This window comes from Phalangium opilio, unplaced genomic scaffold (genome assembly GCF_054372755.1).
Source record: "Phalangium opilio isolate 3A_F unplaced genomic scaffold, DU_Popi_V2 ptg000003l_1, whole genome shotgun sequence".
Taxonomy (NCBI): Eukaryota; Metazoa; Arthropoda; class Arachnida; order Opiliones; family Phalangiidae; genus Phalangium; species Phalangium opilio.
Window position 1 is genome coordinate 5,680,908 of NW_028324145.1, and position 21,121 is coordinate 5,702,028.

The following is a 21,121-nucleotide window of genomic DNA, read 5'->3' on the forward strand; positions in this document are numbered from 1 at the left end:
CCCATTTTCAAAATCCCTGACATTTTTTCCCCCATTTTCAAAATCCCCGACATTTTTCCCCCATTTTCAAAATTCCCGACATTTTTTCCCCAATTTTCAAAATCCCCGACATTTTTCCCCCTTTTCAAAACCCCTGACATTCCCCCTCCCCCATTTTCAAAATCCCTGACATTCCTCCCCTTTCAAAATCCCTTACATTTTCCCCCTTTTTCAAAATCCCTTACATTCCCCCTTTTCCAAATCCCTGACATTTTCCCCCATTTTCAAAATCCCTGACATCCCCCCCCCCATTTTCAAAATCCCTGACTTATCCAGATTCCGTACGAACCCTGTTTAACGAAAGCAGGAACCCAGGTGCGCGGTAATTAAGGTCTCCCACCACACCCAATCTAACCTAATTATAAAATTAATTAATTCATGATATTTTCCAATTTCCATTAATAATTTCAATGAAAGCGTTGGTGATACGTTAAACAATAGACTGTAGAATTTCTATAGGGCTGGGAGGAAATGAAAATCAGTTTTGTCACCAAATAATTTTTCATGCTTGAAACCTTTAAAAAATTGTTTCTGACAGTCTTGAGGATGTTTATTGACCTTGGAGATGGGGTGTTAGAGGGGGGGAGGTACCACCAGAGCGCTTAAGACAATTGCTTAAGGGAAAGAATTCTCAAAACTTGGTAGTTGCCACGTTCAATATAAGAACAATGCCTTAGAAAGGAATAGAGGCAAAGGGGGGGGGGGATGAATGTACAGGAGATAATCTATCTTGACTTCCCCTCCAGGCTCCGTCCACATTTCCCATCCCATCCCATCCCAGAGCGGGAAAGATTGCTTTGATGGTGCAGGGGCGCTCACGCGACTTTATTATTTCACATCATCTCTCGTATTATATAAAGTCCGAAACCACTCTCGCAAACTCATTTAGGCCTATCGAAAGAACGCTTGCTTTCTTTCTTTCTTTCATAGCCATGGTAAAATTACAGAGGGGATTTTCTGTATTACAAGCTTAGTGTAGAAGAGATACATACACTATCAAGGTTTTTCATTTTCTAAGTGAAATGAATTATATGGAAATGGACTGAGTAAAAATGTATATAGTTCGGGCTACTGGAATATTTTAAAAACGTCGTAAATGTTCTTATTACTTCCAGGGATTCATAAATGGATAAATTAATACAGGGTGTTTCAATAAGGGTGGTTTGATTGAAGTACAGTGGGGTTCTAAGGCCGATTTGAGTCGAAAATGTAACTTATATCACATTTTGCCCATTTTGCGACACCATAAGTTTATAAGATATGTTATAACATATCTTTTGAACTTGCGGGGGCAATGTTTACAAATTATGATTAGAGAGTTTTACAGATGACCCCTTAAATTTAAGTAAAAAGCTTGAAGACAACGGTATATAAATTAAGGGGCCATCTATAAAACACTCAAATCATAGGGTCTTTGCGCGTGACGTCAAGTTACCTTCCCCCTTTCCTCTCCCCTTGCCGGCTGCCCGCTCTGGCCACGTTAGGACGCCATGTTGACATCCCCTGAAAACCGGTTTTCGCCCCTATTTCTTCCCCCTTTTTACTCTGGCGGAAACACCCTATAACTTGAAAACATTTCCAACTCAAAATCGCCTTGTACTATGGTTAACAACACATTCTGGAACACCCTGTATACGATGAAAATTTTCTCAGAATTGTTTTCCATCAGGATTTTCCCTCAAAAATATATCACTTTTGCCTTAATTTTAAATCATGAAAGCTATAAACGAGGTTCTATTTCTTTAAAATTGAATGAACTTAAATAATTTTTCAATATCATTTGACAACTAGGTAGATGCCATCTGGTGGACAACTAATTTCCAATACAATACACGTCTTTATCAATGTTTCTTAATTATTATTCATCTACTGTATTTAAATTATGTATTCCCCATCCGGATGTTTATGTTTACAGTACCCACAAAATAATATAAGATTTTTTTTCAAAACAAACTCAATTTGAGTTCTTGGCATGATACCAAACACGGGCATGCATTATTATATTCAACAATGTTTAGATTGTTTTAGTAAAATGGAATTTTTTATCACTTACCCGTTCGTTTAGTGGTGTGACTTCTCTACCCCTTTTTAAAGCAGGTGCTCTAATAATCTTTGTTGGACCAGAGTATGGACGATCCATCTTAGAGTTTTAGTTTTTGAGCTATTTAAATAAACAAAAATATGGGAAAACACTGTTAACTCACTGTTTGTAACTTTAAATTAGAGTGAAAAAGAGTAATTAGCTGTTGAAAATTTTTAAGGTGAGGTAACGTGGTTCACGTTTGATTAGATAAGATAAGATATTAAACCATTTAGTACCGAAGAGAGGATTATTAAATTATAGAATGAAGGGTAACTACTGGATACATTCATTTCAAAGGGAGATAAACAACTGATAATTTTAAAGTGTGCAATAGTCATATGGAGATAAAACTGAGTCAGTTTGTAACCAATCCCAGCCTCCCAGGTTCATATTAAGACAATTAACTTTTACTAATTTCAAATGAACCAAAGTGGTTTAACCTGACACATAGTGGCTTTAATAAAAGCAGTTTAAAATAAATTACATCATTTCTAGTTTTACCAGAAGTTCCTGGTCTGACCAGACTGGTTTCGTGGAACCCAATATTTGAATCATGCTAATTATTCATTAATTAGGCTTAACAATGCTTCATAAAAAAATTTGACAATTTTTCCCAACATCCAATAAAACCCCAAATATATGAAATTTTATCTTACCATTAGGTTAAATATATTAATGAGCTTTCAACTGTTTAGTTGTTAATAACATTTTTTTTATTAGAATATAGCAAGACTTAAAATTGCACCATGAAGCCGACGATTTGTTTTGAACAATCATATGAAAAATTTTGAAAACAAAACCAGAGCCAAGGCTTAAAACCAAAGCCTGTTGCTGTTAAGCTTGCTAGTCTCTGAAGCACCGGAAGAAATACTGAAGTTTATTCGTACGCACCAATTTTACTACTTATTAACGCGATTAAATAATTTGAGGTTAATAATAATTACTTATTTTTAGTTAATTAGCATGAAAGAACCTTTGTTAGTCATTAAAATTACAGCACCAAAGCGAACAACCGTTATAACGCGTAGACAACCTATGTTACTGTGCCGGTAGAAAGAGGGTTGACAGCAGGGGGGGGGGGGTAAGCAGGGAAAGAATCGGCTTCCGCGTAGACCTACTAGTGACACCTATAAGCAGCCAATGGAACCATTTAAATAAAAAAAAACTGGGAGTTTTACTAAGGGTGGCTTATGAGTACTTAATAGGTGTCAGTCCGTCCAAAAAATAAAATCTGACTTACATCGATGTTAACAATAAGATTATTACCGCTTAAATTGGGCTTAAGCTGAAAATAAATCCATTTGTTTATCTCCCCACTTCCTTTGTTGAAAAACTGTCTACTTTGCACATCTCTAAACAAATATTATAGGGAAGCGGCAGCTTCCTGTCTTTCAGTACATTAAACTCAATGACAATATAGCACGCACTGCCAAATCCCTTGTAAAAAAAACTTTCGATACCAAAAAAAGGAGGCTTTTAGTCAGAAACATTTAATTAAAATTGAAATAATATAAAACTACGACAAAAAAATGTTGAAATAAATCATATGAGGTTTTGCATTTAGGAACATGTTCGAAAGATCACGAAGAATGTCTTTTATATTTACATTAAAACTTTTAAAAAATAATATTTGAATTAAGATCATCATCATGAAGCTCATCACTTTCGCCACACTGTGACTTACGAGTCCAATTATTAACTTGGATAACTCGCGGATATGTTAGACAATTAAGTCAATTTTCTCACAACCAGCCATACATTTTAAGACGTCCAAACATAGCTTGTGACGCGTATGTCACGTAGAGAAATCCATCTCGATCCTTATTTTCGTGATAAACTTCCAAGACGGTCTTTGACATGCTAGTGACACTTCGATTATTCGCGATAAGGTAGATAGATTGTGTATTAGAGATCAACATTCGGTTTCTGTTTTGAACAACAAACAACAACAAAAATACTTCAGATTAGAGATAATTAAAAAAGAAGAAGAAAATTCTGCCTAGTCAGAACCAAGAAGTGATATTTCGTTTATTAGGGAGAAGGTATAAGATGGCTAAGTATTCGCGCGCCATATTCCCAGCCCCCCTTTCAAAATACAAGGGGGGACGTAAAAGGAGGCCGGGCTATTTCGCCTCTCCTCAGTTGCAAAATACGGAATTTCCGTCATTCGCGTCGCGCTGACGTGAGTTCTCAAGAACCAATGAGATGCTGGTTGTAATTTAGAGGCGGGGATTAACTCCAGACCTACGTTTGGACACGGAGATAAAGCTGGAAATGTGGCGAATTTATACTTTCTCCCTAGTAAACTAGATATCACTTCTTGTCAGAACATTATCTCAAGAAAGAAAATGTCAAAAATATATTTGATACCTAATTATGCTGCAAAACTGCGACATTGTCAGCTCTTGCGGAACCAAAAATTTAACTTTGTCTAAAGCAGGCAGGTTAACTTCCTTGTGGTACCTTTCCACTATGACCTGGTACGCGAAAAAAAACACAAATTTCATGAAAATTATTTATCTGTTGAGACATACGCGAGTCCTTCAAAATTAACGACGAAGGGAGGGTGTAAAATAAATTCCTTTGTTCTTTTTAGGTTATTCGGGTACATTGAAGTACAGATAACACTTCATAATATATTATCTATCAAATGAAATCGAGATTTTTACAGCCCATTACGTCTGTAATTAAGTAGGATATCTTTACTAGAGATTAATTCTGATAAAATCCTTTAGTCTCTCACTCTCATTTACTGATCCTCTTAGTTCAAATTAACTAATAATTAAAGAAAAGTTCTTAATTCGAAAATGCATACAAGAGTGTGTGTCTATACAGAATTTATAGATAGCAGAGAGAAAGGCTATCAGTTCAGTACTTCAGTTTGAATCAATACTTGACCAACTTGATTCGCAGAGGGCCTGACAACACTGTACTGAAGTTTAAGATCAAGAGAGGGGGACGAATTTGCTACAGTCCCTGAGTGCAAACTATCTATATGATATCATAAGTTTATAAGATACGTTACATAAGTATGACACTTCCTATACTGAAAGCTAGTTCAAGAACGACAAGCGAGAATTGACTACACTCTTCTATGACGTTTCACCTGCGTAGGTCACTTCATGAGAAGCTCCAGTTTGTAACCAGTGACAAACTTATGGAACATATCTTATGAACGTGTGATAATATTTAGGCGATAAGACGAATTAAATTCACTTTCTGGTGCCTATGTGCACGCTTAGGCCTATTTGTAAAGCGAATGACGTTGGAGAACGTTTTCGGATTTTCCCTATTTGCCAAATTAACAAATAGTTCTAACGCGTTGGTTCCAGTCAGTTTTATATTAATTTTATACCGGTTTTAGAATCAAAAAGAATGTCACGCGCCTTTCATTTAAACAAACAATTAAAAATAAACGAAGTAAAACTTACAGGAACTTTGTTAGGAAACTTTTGTTTGATTCCATCTACCTCTTGTTTTCGGACGTCTAAAACAATTTAAGTAATAAAATAATATTATTAAGAAGAAATTAAGCAGCAAAAAAGGGCAAGAATAAAACGACTTACCAAAGCTTTTCCGTTGTTTGTACGTAATCTTCGTACTGTTGTTATTTTCCAAGGCATTTGACGAGTTCATAATTAGAACTTCTTCGTCTATTTCCAGTAAATCCTTCAAAGTGGCGTTCGCGTTGGCCTTCAATACGTCATAAGAATAATTATAGCGCGAGCATGTCTCAAAAGGAAAAAGTTTGCGTCTACGAAATGGTTTACTAATTCTTTTTAGAACCGCCTTTAAAATGACTTTAATCCTATCTAACATTTTCATTATGAAATATACAAAGTACAGAGACGCGTGGAAAACAGTACGGATGGTTTGACACTGAACTACTACGACAAGAAAAGGCTATGGAATCATTTGCGTTAGGGGGTTCTTATACTGTATGCCTCGGTAGAAAAATTATAACTTCTTATTTGAAGTAACAAAGTCTATATTTACAATATGGCAGAATGTTTGTAGTACATTGAAATTAATTAAAATAATCATAGCTATAGTATTTGTTATTGATTTATAAACTGGTCAAGTCTCTCAACGTTGTCGAACCAAAAGATTCGAGGTAAAGATTCACAGATATTATGGGAAATCATTGATAACATTGTACAGTAATTTCGTGCGTGGATAAGGGTTAGCAAAGGACAGTGTACTAAACTGGACTTGCGGGTCAAACAGGGTCGGATTAAGCAATTTTGCACCAGGGGGCTGAGATTATGTGAGCCCACTTAAACGGAAAAAAAGGACCAGCAAATGTTGCTAAGGGGGAATAGTTTAACTCAATGCGCCCCCAACAAGCCCTGGGGTCAAACAGTTCAAAGTGAAGGTTGTGTATTCCAGGATATCAATATGAAACATAGAACAATAGGTAAAAAAGGTCTGTTTAGGAAAGTTTGTGTAAGTCGCAAAAACCGTAATTCAATCTCAGAAAATTGCGAGGAGCTAATCACTCTCAGATTATCCGTAACCTGATTACACAATATCATATTTAACAGTGTCAATCCCCCCTTAGTACCCTCGAAAAATGCTTCCCGATGGTTGATGGGGAATGGATTGACGTCATGAACCCCGCAAACATTTGTACACAAATGTCTACAGTGTCTCAAAGCGATAGGTTTATTATGACGTATGAATGATACGACGTACAATATACAATGAAACGTAAAATTTACTATTTACCTTTTCTTTGAACTGTTTTCTTAATTTGCCGCGATACTTTCGACTTTAAACTTGATGGACCAAAAAGGGCATTCGGTACCTACGTCCGCGAGCGAATGACGAATGAATCTCTATTTAATTTTCAACAGCGTTTTTGTTCTTTCGCGGTTCTTATCGACATGGATGATGATTATCTCGAGGTTTTTATCAATGCCTCGTCACTCGAAATCAGCAGCCACTTGTTTTCTGGGGAAACCGATAGATGCATGCATATACGCAATGTTTCTCGTTTCTCAATAAAAACGCTTGCAAACTGCGCAAAAACCACCACGAAAAGAAAGAAAGAAAAAAAAATACTTTCTAGGGGTTCAAAGTTTAAAGAATGACGAAGTGTTTTCGTCTTCACGTAATTGTTTATTGTTGACTAAATAATAAAAATCAGCTTAATCATTTAGGTCAATTATTAGAATAAACAACATTCTAGACATTAAACCGAAAAATTACATATTTTTTTCGTTAGTCTCATCATAAGTTTATAAGATATGTTTCATAAGTATGACAATGCCTATACTTCGTAATGCTATAGAAACTTGCTATAAAGCTAGTTTGAGAACGACAAGCGAGAATTGAATGGTGGTTAATTTTGCAGGACTTCCATCTAGGTCCTATTTATTCTGTACAAAGTCTTTGACAACGCCTCTCCAGGCGTCGTTTTACCTCGAATCTATGACCTACGTCACTTTATGCCAAGCTCCAGTTTGTAACCAGAGACAAACTTATGGAACATATCTTATGAACTTATGGTCTTATGGTTTTTTGACAACAAAGTTACTAAGCCTAACGATGTTTAAAAAGCGGGGGCGTATATGAAATATCAATTTCGTCTTTTTAAAGCTTTTTTTATTGAAACATTTGGCGGTCATTTCATTTTAAGGAGCATAAAAAGTCAATAACTGCGTGGTGTAAAATAATAAGCGCACTTTTTATCCTTACGTTTGATACCCACGAATTTCGGGTTAATATTTTCTTCCGCCCATGATTAGTCCTACGCACCCCTTTTTTTGATTATTTGAAGAAAAAATGTACGTTAAAACTTTATAGTAGGGTACAGGTACCTAATTAATTATTCTTCTAAATCATTCAGAGGTTGTTGACTGTTGTCCTTCATAAACATAAGATATTAATGAGGGTATATTAAAACAGTATTATTTCCCTGAAAACAGCGATGAGTGGTAAATGTAGCCACAACCTTTGAACTCTACGCTCGCTTTTTGTGGGATAAGGTTTTTTTTATTTAATATTTGTGGAAACTTAGAACATATTTTTATTTTCGGTTTGCGTTTGGTCAGGGATAGATTTAATTTTAGAAGTAGGAATGGAGAACGGTTAGGATTTACTTCGATCCGACGAAACTTAAACTTTCCCAGTAAAAGTAACGGTGTTTAATTTCATCTTCCTCAACTTTCGATATATTGTAAAATCAGTTTAAATCGTCTCTGATAATAATGAAAATAAAGTGTTTGTTTGTTGTACAGAACTTTGCATTTTCTAGGTGCTAAGAGCCGACGACACTCGAATTCAAGCTTGAAACCAATAAATTTTTCCGGAACAAACCGGTTTTAATCTTTACTAAACTATACTCTTTCTGAGGTTGAAATATCCGCTAGGTCGAATAACTATCATTTCACGGTCATAATCATAACCATTTAAAAAATATGAAATATAAAAGAATGGAATTTGAATCGTCCACTTTAGGGCTGGGTTGGGTTTGTTTGTCGTGAAAGGCTGAAATATTTCAACGACCCTATATGAAATTTCATACACTATCATATTTATAAAAGATAATAATTTAACAATTTTTGTTTTCACACTAAAGAGGGTGAGGTTGAATGTAACGATCTACAAACACGAACTCGTCCAAACTGGCAACGTATCGCAAGCAACGTTATTGTGGTTATACGAGAATTTGCATTCAGTCAAAAGTTACGCCAAAATTATTAAGTTTATTTTCTAAATCTTTTCCTCGCACACACGCGAAAGGAAAGCTATTTACTTTTAATACTGATTGTATTTTATTTTAACCCTTTCTGATTTCAAGGATTTTCTGGATTCCTTGTGTAACAAGAAAAATTTCTATTACGTAATATTAATATCTGCGTGTGTTAGCGTCATTCTCATAATGTTAAACCTAGTGTTTATAAATAAGCCTTGTACTTGCAATGGTACTTTCACTGGTGCTTGTATTTGTATTTGCAATGGTACTTGCACTGGTGCTTGTATTTGTATTTGCAATGGTGCTTGCACTGGTGCTTGTATAGGTGCTTGTACCGGTGCTTGTACAGGTGCTTGCACAGGTGCTTGTATTTGTACTTGTACCGGTGCTTGCCCAGGTGATTGTATTTGTACTTGTACCGGTGCTTGCCCAGGTGCTTGTATTTGTACTTGTACCGGTGCTTGCACAGGTGCTTGTATTTGTACTTGTACCGGTGCTTGCACAGGTGTACGTTGGTGTTTTTATAACCGCAAACGTAGATAAAAATCGTGGTTCATTCAGTTTAGACTAGCTAGTAATTACCTTATTGAAAATTGAAGCATTGGAAAATTTATTTGATTTTTTTTGGAAATTATTTAATTGCAAAACTTTAGAATCTAAATAAAATTATTTCGGAGTTGATTTTTTTGGCCCAAAATATGAGGATTTTTTGAATCGCTTCAATAGACGCAAATTATCTTTTACACGTGATTGACACTTTTGAAAAGAGAGAAAACTACGTATTTTTTTGAAGAAATTTGGCTGTGTATACATATAGACGTAAACCTAAATTGAATTTTTTTTCCTCTTCTGTGAGGGTTTGAATAGATCCAGGAGATTTTATGAAGTATTGTCGGGGAGAAGATTGGATAATTTACCACGCTGGAAGGTCACACCTAACTTAGATAATAATGTAATTTTCATTTTAGGAAAAACCCCCATTTACCGTCTACGAAACATCGCATTACAATCAATGAGTGATGTAATGATGTAGTCAGTAAGGCCTGTTTAAAAGCGAGATAAAATGGTAGTATCCTACGTGTGCCATACACCATCTTGTTTCTATCTCCCGAGCGACAAGTAAATAAAAATAACTATATAGGAATGCATGATGACTTTCACCGTGTAATTATTTGCTGAGAACATCCTGGGTTAAAATTGTCTGTGATTTCGGTTTTTCTCCCACCGATTCAGCTTCCCTCACCTCACCGCCAAGCTTATAACAAAGTATATGCCTTCCACCAGGAATACATACTGCTAATAAGAATCATTGTGCCCTCATTTTACTTCATGTAGAATTGGAGAAAATGTGTATTTTTTCAGCTGCCCATTTTGGCCCATTTAGTTAGGTCAATCAAAGCCACGCCTTATTTATCATGTGATTTTCAAGTATTGAAATAAACTAACACAGTTTCAACTTTTACTGCTTTTGAACCCACTGTTTATAACGACCCAGGAAAAAGTATGTAAACTATATTGATACGTTCTCAGTTGTAATATGGGTTCTTGGCTGAATACGGAGCCTTCAAACGTATGCCCTAAGACGACATTGAAAGTTAATGATGTTCTATACCACCAAAAAACATTCAGCAAAGATTGCGTAAACCTTTAGCAGACGATTTTAATAAGACTTTTGGCGTTAAGATTAAGAAAATACTTGAAATACCCCGTTATTTACTAAACAATATCCGGTAAAATCCAGTTCCAACCAGTGGGGAAAAATAGGCCTATGTATTTTGAAGCATCTGATATTTTGCAAACGAAAAAAAATAATGTGCTTAAAAAATAGTATATTTATTTTCACTCTTCAAATTTTAATAGAGAGCACTTAAGATAACCGACGTACGGAAATTCTGAATTTAAAAAAAAAAAAATGTTCCAGTGGATTTATGTTGAAATAAACAAAAATTATTTTTTTCCAGTGTATTTGTGTATAAATTTACTTTGACATATTTATCAACTCTATTATTGAAGACTCGTATTTAACATGCAAAAACAAAACTGTATTGCAAACCGCAATTGAAATGGGTACTATAGATTAGCAATAATAAATAGTTTTCATGCACTAAAGAGGCTTGTATCTCTCAGCTTTAACTTCAGTGCAGCAAACGTTATCAAGCCCTCTGCGATCCAAGTACTTCTCTCTCATTTCACCAACAGACTGGCAACAATGAGGGAACGGCGAAAGCCGAGGGGCTAATAACTCTCAAATTTCCCGTACACCCATTACGAATTATGCTTAATCATTTTAATACTGTCAACGTTAGGGTGTAATCACTTTTGTACACTCAAAGGTACAGCTTGCACGTCGATTAAGCTGAGTGACTGGCCCCTTGGCAAAAACTCCCTTAAGTGAATATATACAGGGTGTTTCTGATAAGTCTGCCATAAATTAAGGGGGATGTTCTTTGGGAAATTGATTTTGAGTCAAAAATGTAATTTCTATCTTCATTTTGAAGTCCGGGCCACCGTTTACGAGTTATGATTTGATAGTGTTTTAGGGAAGACCCCTTAATTAAATTAGAAATCATTGTCTAAATAAATTTCTTAATTAAATTTAAGGGGTCATCCGTAAAATACTTTGGCCAATCTTAACTTGAAAATAGTGCCCGTACTTAAAAGTGGAGGTAGAAGTTACATTTTCGACTCAAATCGAACAAACCAAAGAACATCCCTTTTAATTTGTGCCAGACTTATTAGAAACAAACACCCTGTATATAATGTGGTTTCGCTTTTATTCTCCGATGCGTTAAATTATAGGTACTAAGGTAATGAGGCGTATTATACTTGCGAAATGTAATAGCCAAATGATAAAACTATACACCTACAAACCATACAACGCATGCAGTTGCGTCATAGTGTTTTAAGTCTTTAAGTCGAGATCACAAGTCTCACTTGTCATCTACGAAGACACTGAATGATGGATAACGCGTGTTAACCCTTCCTTTCCTCCGCGGACAAGTTTGGATTATAAGACCAAAACTTCTATCCTGACATTGAAGCTAAGTCCCCGACGGACGAATTCAATCAATGTTCAGGATGTAATCCTTAACATTTTATACCAACCGCTGGTTTTGTGTCTATGAGTTTAGCTTCAAAGTTTAAAAACCCTTTTTTAGTTGCACTTCGTTTCCTATGGTTTTCTCATCTCGAGTATGTATCCCCACCCATATTTCAAAGTTCAAATTCTCCTAGATATTATCAGAAGGGGATAATAGAAGAAGGATGACACTCTGTATTCTCTTACTACTTTAGTTGTGTAATATGAATCTTCCTAGGGCTAACCCTTTTTGTTTGCTCTCCTGCTCATCAAACTTCAGATGGGTAACTATCGCACCGTGCTAGGGTGAATTATATAACTGTTTGGTATTTACTAAATCCTCAGCAATCGACCCCACAAACCTTGATTGTCTTGACGTGGGACTAAAATCCACGAGCGCATGCGCCTTGGCAAATAATTATGCGCTAATAGAGTAATGATGAGGGAATTATTTACAGTGTACGTGATTGGGTTTAGTAACCAAATGTAAAATGATGTTGGGAAAAATCATGTTACAATTAACCCGCTTTGTGTTACACTTCTCTCGTCGATGAGAAGTATTATATACTTCTGATATCATTCAGGCTGTGCTTAAATATTTTTGTGAAACCGATCTCCTACATGCTTGATCGGATTTAGATCTAAGATTTTGAGTTAAAAATTGTCATACTGGAACTGGATTTTTTGAGTTTTATATGGTTTGTGTAGAGATTCGGAAAATGGATAAAAATCTTATGTAGGAGCAGGCTCCGTCCGCTCCGTCCGGTGAAAGGGGCCCACATGATTAGTTATCTATTTTAAAGTTTGTGTACTGAACCCAGACGTTTTCGAATTTAGTTTGGTAGGATGTCAAACGATCGAAAAGGCATATACGAAAATGTGAAGCAATATCAAGTATGTTTGTATGGAAAACTATTAAAGATATGTTCAATTGGGTTTGAGTTTGCGGAGGATATCAAAGTTTCTCAATTTTAAAGTTCCGTTTTGATAGAGGAAGAGATAGCAAAGAGTTCGTTCAAGATTGAGACTTCATTGCTTTGAGTATTACACCGAAAAAGGTGTTGCACCCTAGGTCAAATGTTCATTTGAACTTCCAGCCGTTAAGCCTAAATTTAAAATGAAAATTAAACAGCATCTGGAAACGTTTCTCGCACCAAATTTGAAAGAGCTTTCATCATCTTACACAATTTCGGCCAATTTCTTCAAACTTATGGTTTAAATATGGAATTGGGATGACGCTTACAGTAATCTGAAATTGGGATGGACTTAACAAAATTAATAATGAAGAAACTCATCCATAACGTCGAAACCGTTTTCCCGCCAAAAAGTGTAAAATGTCGGTGGGTGCATGATAGTTACAGGGCCAGTTTCAGAGGTACATATGGGGTTGCATTTTCGCGGGAACGAAGTTCGCGCGCGAACAAATTTAATCAAGTAATAGCAGTATCTGACTTTTTAAGTCGTAAATTTAATAAGGAAATAACCCGAGGTGCTGTCACGTCTCTATTTGCAATCCATTTTGTTTAGGAGGCCCATATCGTAGGAGTCAACATTACGCTCGATTATAAACCGAGTGCAAAAACGAAAAACATTGGTATCAGATATAAATTTCTCGATGTAATTACGTTTGAAAAGAGCATATCATGAACATACAAACAAAGGCTTAGAACAATTAAAAAAGCCCTGAATGTTTCACATCAAGCCATGAACTTTTTCCGGGTACTGGGCAGAAGGAGGAGCAAACTATATAAGCATTAATTCTGTTCTTTTAGAACGTTCTCCTGTAGCGAGTGGGTTCAAAACTACTTCTTCAAACTTTAGTTAATGTTCATAAGATATGTTCCATAAGTTTGTCACTGGGTACAAGCTGGAGCTTGTCAGGAAGTAATTGATGTAGGTCATAGATTCGAGGTAAAGCGACGCCTGGTGAGTCGCTGTCAAAGGCTTAGTAATGCAGACTAAATAGGAAGATAGACTGCAAAAGTTCATGAGATATGTTCCATAAGTTTGTCACTGGTTACAAACTGGAGCTTGCCATGAAGTGATAGATGTAGGTCATAGATTCGAGGTAAAGCGACGCCTGGTGAGGCGCAATCAAAGGCTTAGTACAGACTAAATCGCAACATGGAGGTCCTGAAAAATTAACCGAGTGTAGCCATTCAATTCTCGCTTGTCATTCTTGAACTATAGCTGTAAGTCTCTAGCATTACGAAGTATAGGTAGTGTCACACTTATGGAACATATCTTATAAACTTATGGCTTAAACTAAGTTGCTGTTATAGAGATTCTTAAAAGGAAGTTGTAATAAACATAACAGGCGTAGCACGCGTCAATTAAAAGCTTTGAAAGAATAAAAAAGAAAATGCGGAGGCAGCCGGAAAATGATGCGGGCTTTTAGCTTGACTTCTTAACTGTGAAAATCAAACTCAAGCTCTCGAATCATTTCTGCATCTCAGTTCTCCAGTGTATGGTGTTCTCTCATTCTCCTCTCCGATCTCTTTCTTATACCGTGATCTCTCCCTATGTTCCGGAGTACGACGTAAAGATTTTATTTAAAAAACAATCGATCTTTAAGATTAAGATTAAAGAGTGTTTATATATAGTCGTTCGCGAAGTTGTTTTAAACTTTGAATCCAATAATCATATTATAAATGTTTCTATGATAGATTAGATTAAGGAAAGACAACTTCATTTCGGAATAAAGTGCCACCTGTTTTGATATTACTGGGTAAGTTTTTTGCATATGTATTTGAACATTGTAGTAAGATTAATGGATATATAATTGAAATCGTGCGTTTTTCTTTTAAAAAAACATTATCACGATTTTACAACACTTTTCCCGTGACTAATTACTTTTTCTACGCGTTTCTGCGGCCGATTAATAAACTGAATTAATTACTAACCTTGTAATTTAATTTTTATGGTGTTGAGAGATTATCCTAACGTTATTAATTGAGGTTTTAAGACTGATAAACGGTAATATTTAAAAAAAAATTGTATTTTGAAGTAAAAATTTGGGACTCTTGTTGGGTGAGGAGGGAAAGAGATATAGGATGTATAGAAAGGGTTTCATGTTCTTTGACAGTTTCGTCATGATTTACGAGAGAATCTTTTCTCTAAACCATATCGCTACTAATAAATCACGTGATTTCCCACCACAACACGGAACTTATGTTAAGATTTTTTGTATATACTTGTTGCTACAGTGCGCCGTTGTAACTACCGATATGGAATAACAATTAAAGTCGGGATATATACAATAGACTGAAAATCATGTAGTTCAGTTTGATTCAGATCAATCAGTTCCAAATAGGCGGCAAAGCTCCAGCCTTACCGATATTCTATTATTCTAACACGAGACATGTAAGCTAGCTAGAGTGACGTTGCATCGTGACTTAGCATGCCCAAGTCCTCTATTGAAAAATAAACTGAACAGAAGCCTTCAAAACTTATATGAATACGAGACCAAAAATGAATCGAATTAACGCTCTTTAAAAGCGATCAGTATCAAAAATGCCCTCGAGGAAAGGCGCTTTCCAAAGATAAATCGTTCAGAAAACATATATACTCTCCTTTCGATACAAGAAATAATACAATATTATAAGAAATGAAATTGAAAAATAAAGAAGAAAAAAATTGTAGAGAGATTCTCCACTTGTAATAGCAGCGTGTGGTCCTCCCTCAATTTCAAAAGAATAAATACTTGAAAGTAAATTTCTGCCCAATTTGTACACTACAGTTTTCCATGAAGTTACGGAATTACTCCATAAATATTGCCCTAGTAGTCTCTTAATCGGGAAGTAGCACCTAAAGCTCAATTATCATGATCAAATTGTAACAATACATCGTAAACATAGATTCGCTATCCAAAATCCTCACTCAGTCCGTCTGTCACGTTTCCCCATCTTAAAGGAGAGAGGGATGGAGCCGAACCTCCATACCTATAGCCTTTCAGTCTGTACCCCATCTTAGGAACAGCAACGAAGTCCTCCCAGCATGCTCAGCGCTTTGGGTAGGGTTGTACGGTATGGAAAGGTCGAGAATGCCCCCTATGTCTTAAATAAAGAAGTTAGTTCTCATACAAATACAATGGCGCTACGCGGCAGCACTTAACAATCGCCTCTTCCGAAGGGTAGTGGCGTGCATGGGCAAGGTACACTGGGAGACTCGCATAGCCCATCATCATGACCGCTCCATCTCACCTTTTTTCTCCCTGGCCCATAGGCTATTTCCAAGCCCCCAAAATAAATGGTTCCTTACAATTGGGTGCACTATTATGATAAAAATATTGCGATATTCAAGGTAAATTTAAAGAGATTCTTAATTTCCATCTGTCCCTTTTCATCGTCAGCCACCTTAGGGGTTCATCCTTTTTAGAAATCTTTTTTGTACATACACTTCTCAAAAAAATCTTTAAAGGACTTTAGGTATAGATAGACCCACGCTATTCTTTTAAAAAAGTAAATCGTAAATAATGCCAAGAGAAAAAAAGGACTAAACGAAATTCTAATTCTCCATTTTAGGTGTTGAGGATATGTAGAGCTTGTAACTACCACCAAGTTTAGTACCCTCAGTCAATTATAATTGTATGCCTATTACGTAAACCTCCTCTTATTTAACATATTTTCGAAATTAACCTAGGACCATATTAAAGGCTCGTTTTTCTAAATTTTCTTCAAGTGTAACAACGCCTACCCCATAACCTTCTTTGTATTTATTTTTTCAACTTGGGCGGGGTGCTAGATATAGCGGAAGAATGATTTCAAGTGAAGAGTTAACGCCTTGAACTTGGAACTTTAAAGACAAGAAACAATTTGCAATTTTGATTTAGCCATTGTTAACCATTTGGAAATGATTAGCTTGAGTTGTAGAATTCAATCTTGGAAGGAGAGAGGTGAGATGGAGTAGTAATGTTTGGGGGACATTGAGAGGAAATGGAAGTTCCCCAGAGTACCTCGCGCACCTTTGGTAGGGAATTGTTATGTGCTGCAGTGTAGTAGTACCATTTAAAAATAGAAGCTAGTTCTCATGACGCTGAGGATGCTGGGAGGACTTCGTTGCCGTAGATGGGAGTACGTTGTGGAGAATGCAACTCCATCTCACCTAGTCACCTCTCTACTCCAAGATTCAATATACAGTTTCATTTAGCCAATCTTGGCTTCAAAAATTTATGATCTCCAATCCTTCATTTCAATTCATTTCAGTACTTTCAAGGAGCGACAATGTTCTGGTGGAGACCATCCAGCAAAGGCGCCAAACGTTTTTGTTGCCTGAGTTGCATGTTCGCCGCCATTTTCCTCCTGATCTCCAGCCTATCAGTGTCCCCTTTAGATGACACTAACTCCTCAATGTCTGATGAAGAACTCCTTAAACTAATTGATCTCAAAGAATACCATCCTCCCGATCTCAACATCAACGCGATCCTTGACTCATCTTTGGACAACAACACCCCACAGTCCATTTTCGACTACACCTTAGGTGGACCGACAGGAACGACATCCATTTCGTGCGATATGGAACCCAACGACATTTTGGTGCTTGTACATTCTGCCCCGGATAACTTTTCGCGTCGTAAAACTATCCGGGAGACATGGGGCTCACGACGTTTAATCGGTGGCATGTTTTGGAAAACGGTTTTCTTGGTAGGACAAGTGGGAACGTATGTCCTACAACGCGAATTGGAACTCGAGTCCAAGAAACACGGTGACGTGATACAGGGTAATTTTACAGATAGTTACCGTAACTTAACCCTAAAAAACTTAATGGGTTATGATTGGACCAGGAAGTACTGTCCGAATGTAGGGAAATTACTTAAAACCGACGATGACGTATTTGTTAACCCATTCAGGGTTGTCAACTTACTCACAGAGACTCTTAAAACCACAGACATGAGTCGAACTATCGTATGTTCCGTGGTAAGCGAAGGTACTTTACCAATACGAGAGGGTACCAGATGGGTTAGCAAAGAAGAATATCCCTTTGACACTTACCCAACTTACTGTTCCGGTTTAGCGTATTTGATCGGTTCTTCTTTGTCCAGGAATCTGTTAAAGCTTAGCCAATACGTTCCTCGGTTCTGGGTTGATGACGTGTACGTCACGGGGATGCTTGTGTCCCTCATGAAGTCGCGTTGTAACGTCCTTCCGTATAATGTCAGATACACGGACAGTTCCGTGACAATTTCAAAGTGGTTGCTTAGCAACGTAACCCAGGACTTCCCGTACGCGTTCGCCGAGGTTTCACGGGCGATTCCCAACGGAACGTCTTACATCACGCGTGACGAGACGATAAGAGCTCTATGGAAGAAAACACTTAACGTTAGAGAGAGTACAACTACGTTAAAACCAGACTGAAAAATATTTATTTTTTTTTGTAGGCATGGTGTAGGTTTTGTAGTCCAAAAGTATTTGTTGTAATTTGATCTAGTGATGTAATTAACATGAAAATTTATTATAAATTGTAAGCGGACGAAAGTCATCAATCATAATCCATCCGCTAAGAAAAATTGGCGGATATGGACCATGTATTTTTAGAGCAACGAGATTATTTTTATATCATAGTTAGAAAAAGAAGAAAAATACGTTTTTCTTTTCTTTAAAAACATTGTACATTTTCTTAACATTTTTCTTTAGAATATCTTTCAACATTTTTATTAGAAGTATATTTTAAGTTAATCGGTGTAAGTACGCGTATATTTATAAAAAATTTGATCAATGTTGGCTGTGATTCTTGTTGTATAAATTAATTAATAAAGTTATTTATTTAAACAGGCTAGCTCTTTCTTTCATAAAAAGCTAATGGGGACCGCGAGGAATTTATCGAAATATTGAGAAAAACGAAATGGAATCTTCCAAGATTTCCTAATTGATTATTTTCCGTGGCATTCTGGACTTGCGGACATTATTTTTCTGTATATGATATTCCAATGCAAGTTAATCCACGGTTTTCGCGTTACAGTATGACGCAACAATGTTCCTCTTCGACCATGGATATGGGCGCTTGCAAGGACCTCGTGCTGTAACTTCTTTGACAGACGGGTTCGACGTAAACCCCATCCAAGTATAAACGAATTACGTTTATCCAATACTCGTCATACTGTCCAATATTGTAAGTAAACGATGCCTCGACACCCATTGAGGCTTCTCCACCCGTTTTCAATCGCATAGCCGAAGTCTCGCAACTAATAATCCTCGCTTTGGTTTCCTTACACCAACTTTCGATTCTTCGACGCGTTTGCGTCAAGCTTTCGAACTCCAAGATGCCCGACGAAGCTTGGTAAGGTACGAATGTTTTACAACTCAACCTCAAGTTGGGTGTCGGTACGTTATCGGATTGCGGTGGTAATTGAACGTAAGCGATTCTTAAGATTCGAATGTAATTGGTCGTCGAGCGGGCCGTTTCCGTATACGTCATTCGTTTAGTGTCTATTACGTAACCCTTCTTCATTTTCAGCTCTAAAGATTGGGCGTTGCAGTATCGTATATCGTTTCTGTCCGAGCACCAACGCGAGGCGCGATGTACCACGAACGAAAACGGTTCGAAATCCGATGGAACCGGGGACTTGGTTCTCGAACCGGCAGCCTTGGTGGGTACAAAGTCTAACAAACCGATTTCTTCCAGTTTCGGTTCGCCGAATTCGTAAAAGACGCGTAAAATGACGAGGTAATGTTTGGTAACCAAGCTATTTTCCTCGAAGAACGACACGTTGGGGTCCAGAAGAGCGAAACCTAAAGGTATTTGACACTGTCATAATGATGAACAATGCGTGACACGAAGTTGGCGGTTGGCACGCGCGTGCCAGTGAAATTATAAATATCGATCTAGCCGGTTAGTGTTTACCTTACGTATTGTACTAAATGAAGTGCTCATTAAAAAGTGCAACAGTGACCTAAGCAGGCGATAGCTTTTGGTGTCAGGCATGTATTAGGTGCATTTGAACATGGCACTCACCATCAGTGAGAATTTCTTGACTTTCCACCGTCAAAACCCGGCCAGGTATCGGGTTGACTTTGGACGTAACGTTAAATCTTTGAACAATTTGATCTAAATTTTCCACATCCGAATGCGCCCCGTTATGTCCCATCGACTTCGGTACCAAATTAACGAACCCTAATTGTTGCGGTGCCCGGTTAGGGTCTGCCCTGGGTACCAACCATAATCTAAGTCCTCGGTAGCAATAAGTACTTGACGATCCTGGTTCGTGGAATATCATACTTTCTTTGTCTAAGAGACCTTTTCCGGACTTCATCTCGTAACTTTCGCAGGTCTTCACCTCCAAATGAGGTCGAGAGGTCAACCATTCGTTGGCTCTTCTCATCAAACATACGAATGTCTCGTAGCGGGGTACTCCGCTTCCATCGTCCACGTACCTTGGCGGGAAATCAGCGAAAGTAAGTCCGTCTCCGGATGAAGAATGTTGAATTTCCTCAACTTGGTATGTCGGTGACAAGGTACTCATGGTTTCTATCTACTAATTACGACGAAGGCGCTTTGTCCGAATTTCGCCCACGGAGTCAAGGCGAGCGTCTAGTTCTTCAGAACCCTTTGCGAGACAGTTTGGAGTGTTTGTCAAAGCGTTCTGTTACACCGTGGCGGTTTTTTTTTCTCACCAAGCGATGCAGCGAATCGATCTATACTTTAGTCACGTGTCATTTCTCAACTATCGATTCGTCGGTCCTACGTACTCAACTTAATGGAGCTTTTGTTGTCCTTACCTGGAAATCGATGCTCTCGTTGCTGCCCGTACATTATTAAAGAAAACTAGATCTACACTGTTACCTTATGCAAATCAAGTTTGAGAAAAATAGTAAAACCTTGTTTTGAAATTAGCGCGCCTGCGCGACAGCCTCAGTTTCTAGGGAGAGCCTACCATCTAGCGGGAAATCATTATTGACTATAAAACGCGCCAAGTTTAAAATTCAACCATACACGTGACAGATAAGCATTTCCCTAAATAGCGTATAAATACCGAAATTAAGTAAGTCAATCACCACATTTGTGGCATTGTGTTGAACAGATGTTTTTTGATAGTGGCAAGGTTCGTCATAAAGTGGCGCTAATTACGTTAACAAACAAGATGTAGCGTTGTAACGCGCGTTTACCCCTCCCTCATATATATTGAGTATAACAGGAATAATAAAGTTTGGCAAGGACATATCCTATCATTCTCACCTTTTTAGTTGAAGTCATCCATCCCAAGACGTCATCGAAATATTTCCGA

The 21,121-nt window shown here is 37.2% G+C and overlaps 4 protein-coding genes across 9 annotated transcripts in view; 1 reads left to right on the forward strand and 3 right to left on the reverse strand.

Annotated features, from left to right (window-relative positions):
* The window catches only part of Wdr62 (WD repeat domain 62), a 51,420-nt gene extending 33,400 nt beyond the window's left edge, over nt 1–18,020 (reverse strand). For 5 of the 6 annotated variants that reach the window (XM_089837478.1, XM_089837475.1, XM_089837477.1 and 2 more), the window contains exons 1-2: nt 2,779–3,177; nt 2,093–2,200 (exon numbers count right to left, since the gene is read on the reverse strand). In XM_089837478.1, coding sequence (XP_089693604.1) covers nt 2,093–2,179 — 87 coding nt within the window. In that variant the 5' untranslated portion in view covers nt 2,180–2,200; nt 2,779–3,177. Of the gene's footprint in view, nt 1–2,092; nt 2,201–2,778; nt 3,178–17,891 lie in introns of those variants that run through there. The other variant, XM_089837473.1, reaches the window with a different exon arrangement.
* Nucleotides 3,597–7,011, reverse strand: LOC149717297 (microtubule-associated protein 1 light chain 3 gamma-like). Its single transcript, XM_089837719.1, has 5 exons — nt 6,851–7,011; nt 5,689–5,815; nt 5,554–5,609; nt 4,493–4,599; nt 3,597–4,048 (listed from the first exon to the last, which is right to left on the reverse strand). The coding sequence occupies exons 2-5, from the start codon at nt 5,756–5,758 to the stop codon at nt 3,865–3,867; spliced, it is 417 nt and encodes a 138-aa protein (XP_089693845.1). The 5' UTR covers nt 5,759–5,815; nt 6,851–7,011; the 3' UTR covers nt 3,597–3,864.
* On the forward strand, nt 14,190–18,668 carry LOC149717298 (beta-1,3-galactosyltransferase 5-like). Its single transcript, XM_089837588.1, has 2 exons — nt 14,190–14,629; nt 17,106–18,668. Exon 2 carries the CDS (start codon nt 17,124–17,126, stop codon nt 18,252–18,254), a length of 1,131 nt encoding a protein of 376 aa, XP_089693714.1. The 5' UTR covers nt 14,190–14,629; nt 17,106–17,123; the 3' UTR covers nt 18,255–18,668.
* Nucleotides 18,634–21,098, reverse strand: LOC149717299 (uncharacterized). The gene is made up of 2 exons (XM_089837503.1): nt 19,852–21,098; nt 18,634–19,628 (listed from the first exon to the last, which is right to left on the reverse strand). The coding sequence occupies exons 1-2, from the start codon at nt 20,357–20,359 to the stop codon at nt 18,853–18,855; spliced, it is 1,284 nt and encodes a 427-aa protein (XP_089693629.1). The 5' UTR covers nt 20,360–21,098; the 3' UTR covers nt 18,634–18,852.
* Nucleotides 21,099–21,121: the final 23 nt, after the last annotated feature.

Bases quoted from the DNA above. Each gene is read 5' to 3' on its own strand.
- LOC149717297 (XM_089837719.1), bottom strand. From the start codon at position 5,758: ATGAACTCGTCAAATGCCTTGGAAAATAACAACAGTACGAAGATTACG. The intron at 5,610-5,688 runs GTAAGTCGTTTT...AAATTGTTTTAG, and splicing joins CAAACAACGGAAAAGCTTTG to ACGTCCGAAAACAAGAGGTA. The intron at 4,600-5,553 runs GTAAGTTTTACT...TTCGCGTACCAG, and splicing joins AGTTTCCTAACAAAGTTCCT to GTCATAGTGGAAAGGTACCA.
- LOC149717298 (XM_089837588.1), top strand. From the start codon at position 17,124: ATGTTCTGGTGGAGACCATCCAGCAAAGGCGCCAAACGTTTTTGTTGC.
- LOC149717299 (XM_089837503.1), bottom strand. From the start codon at position 20,359: ATGAGTACCTTGTCACCGACATACCAAGTTGAGGAAATTCAACATTCT. The intron at 19,629-19,851 runs GTGAGTGCCATG...AAATACCTTTAG, and splicing joins TCAAGAAATTCTCACTGATG to GTTTCGCTCTTCTGGACCCC.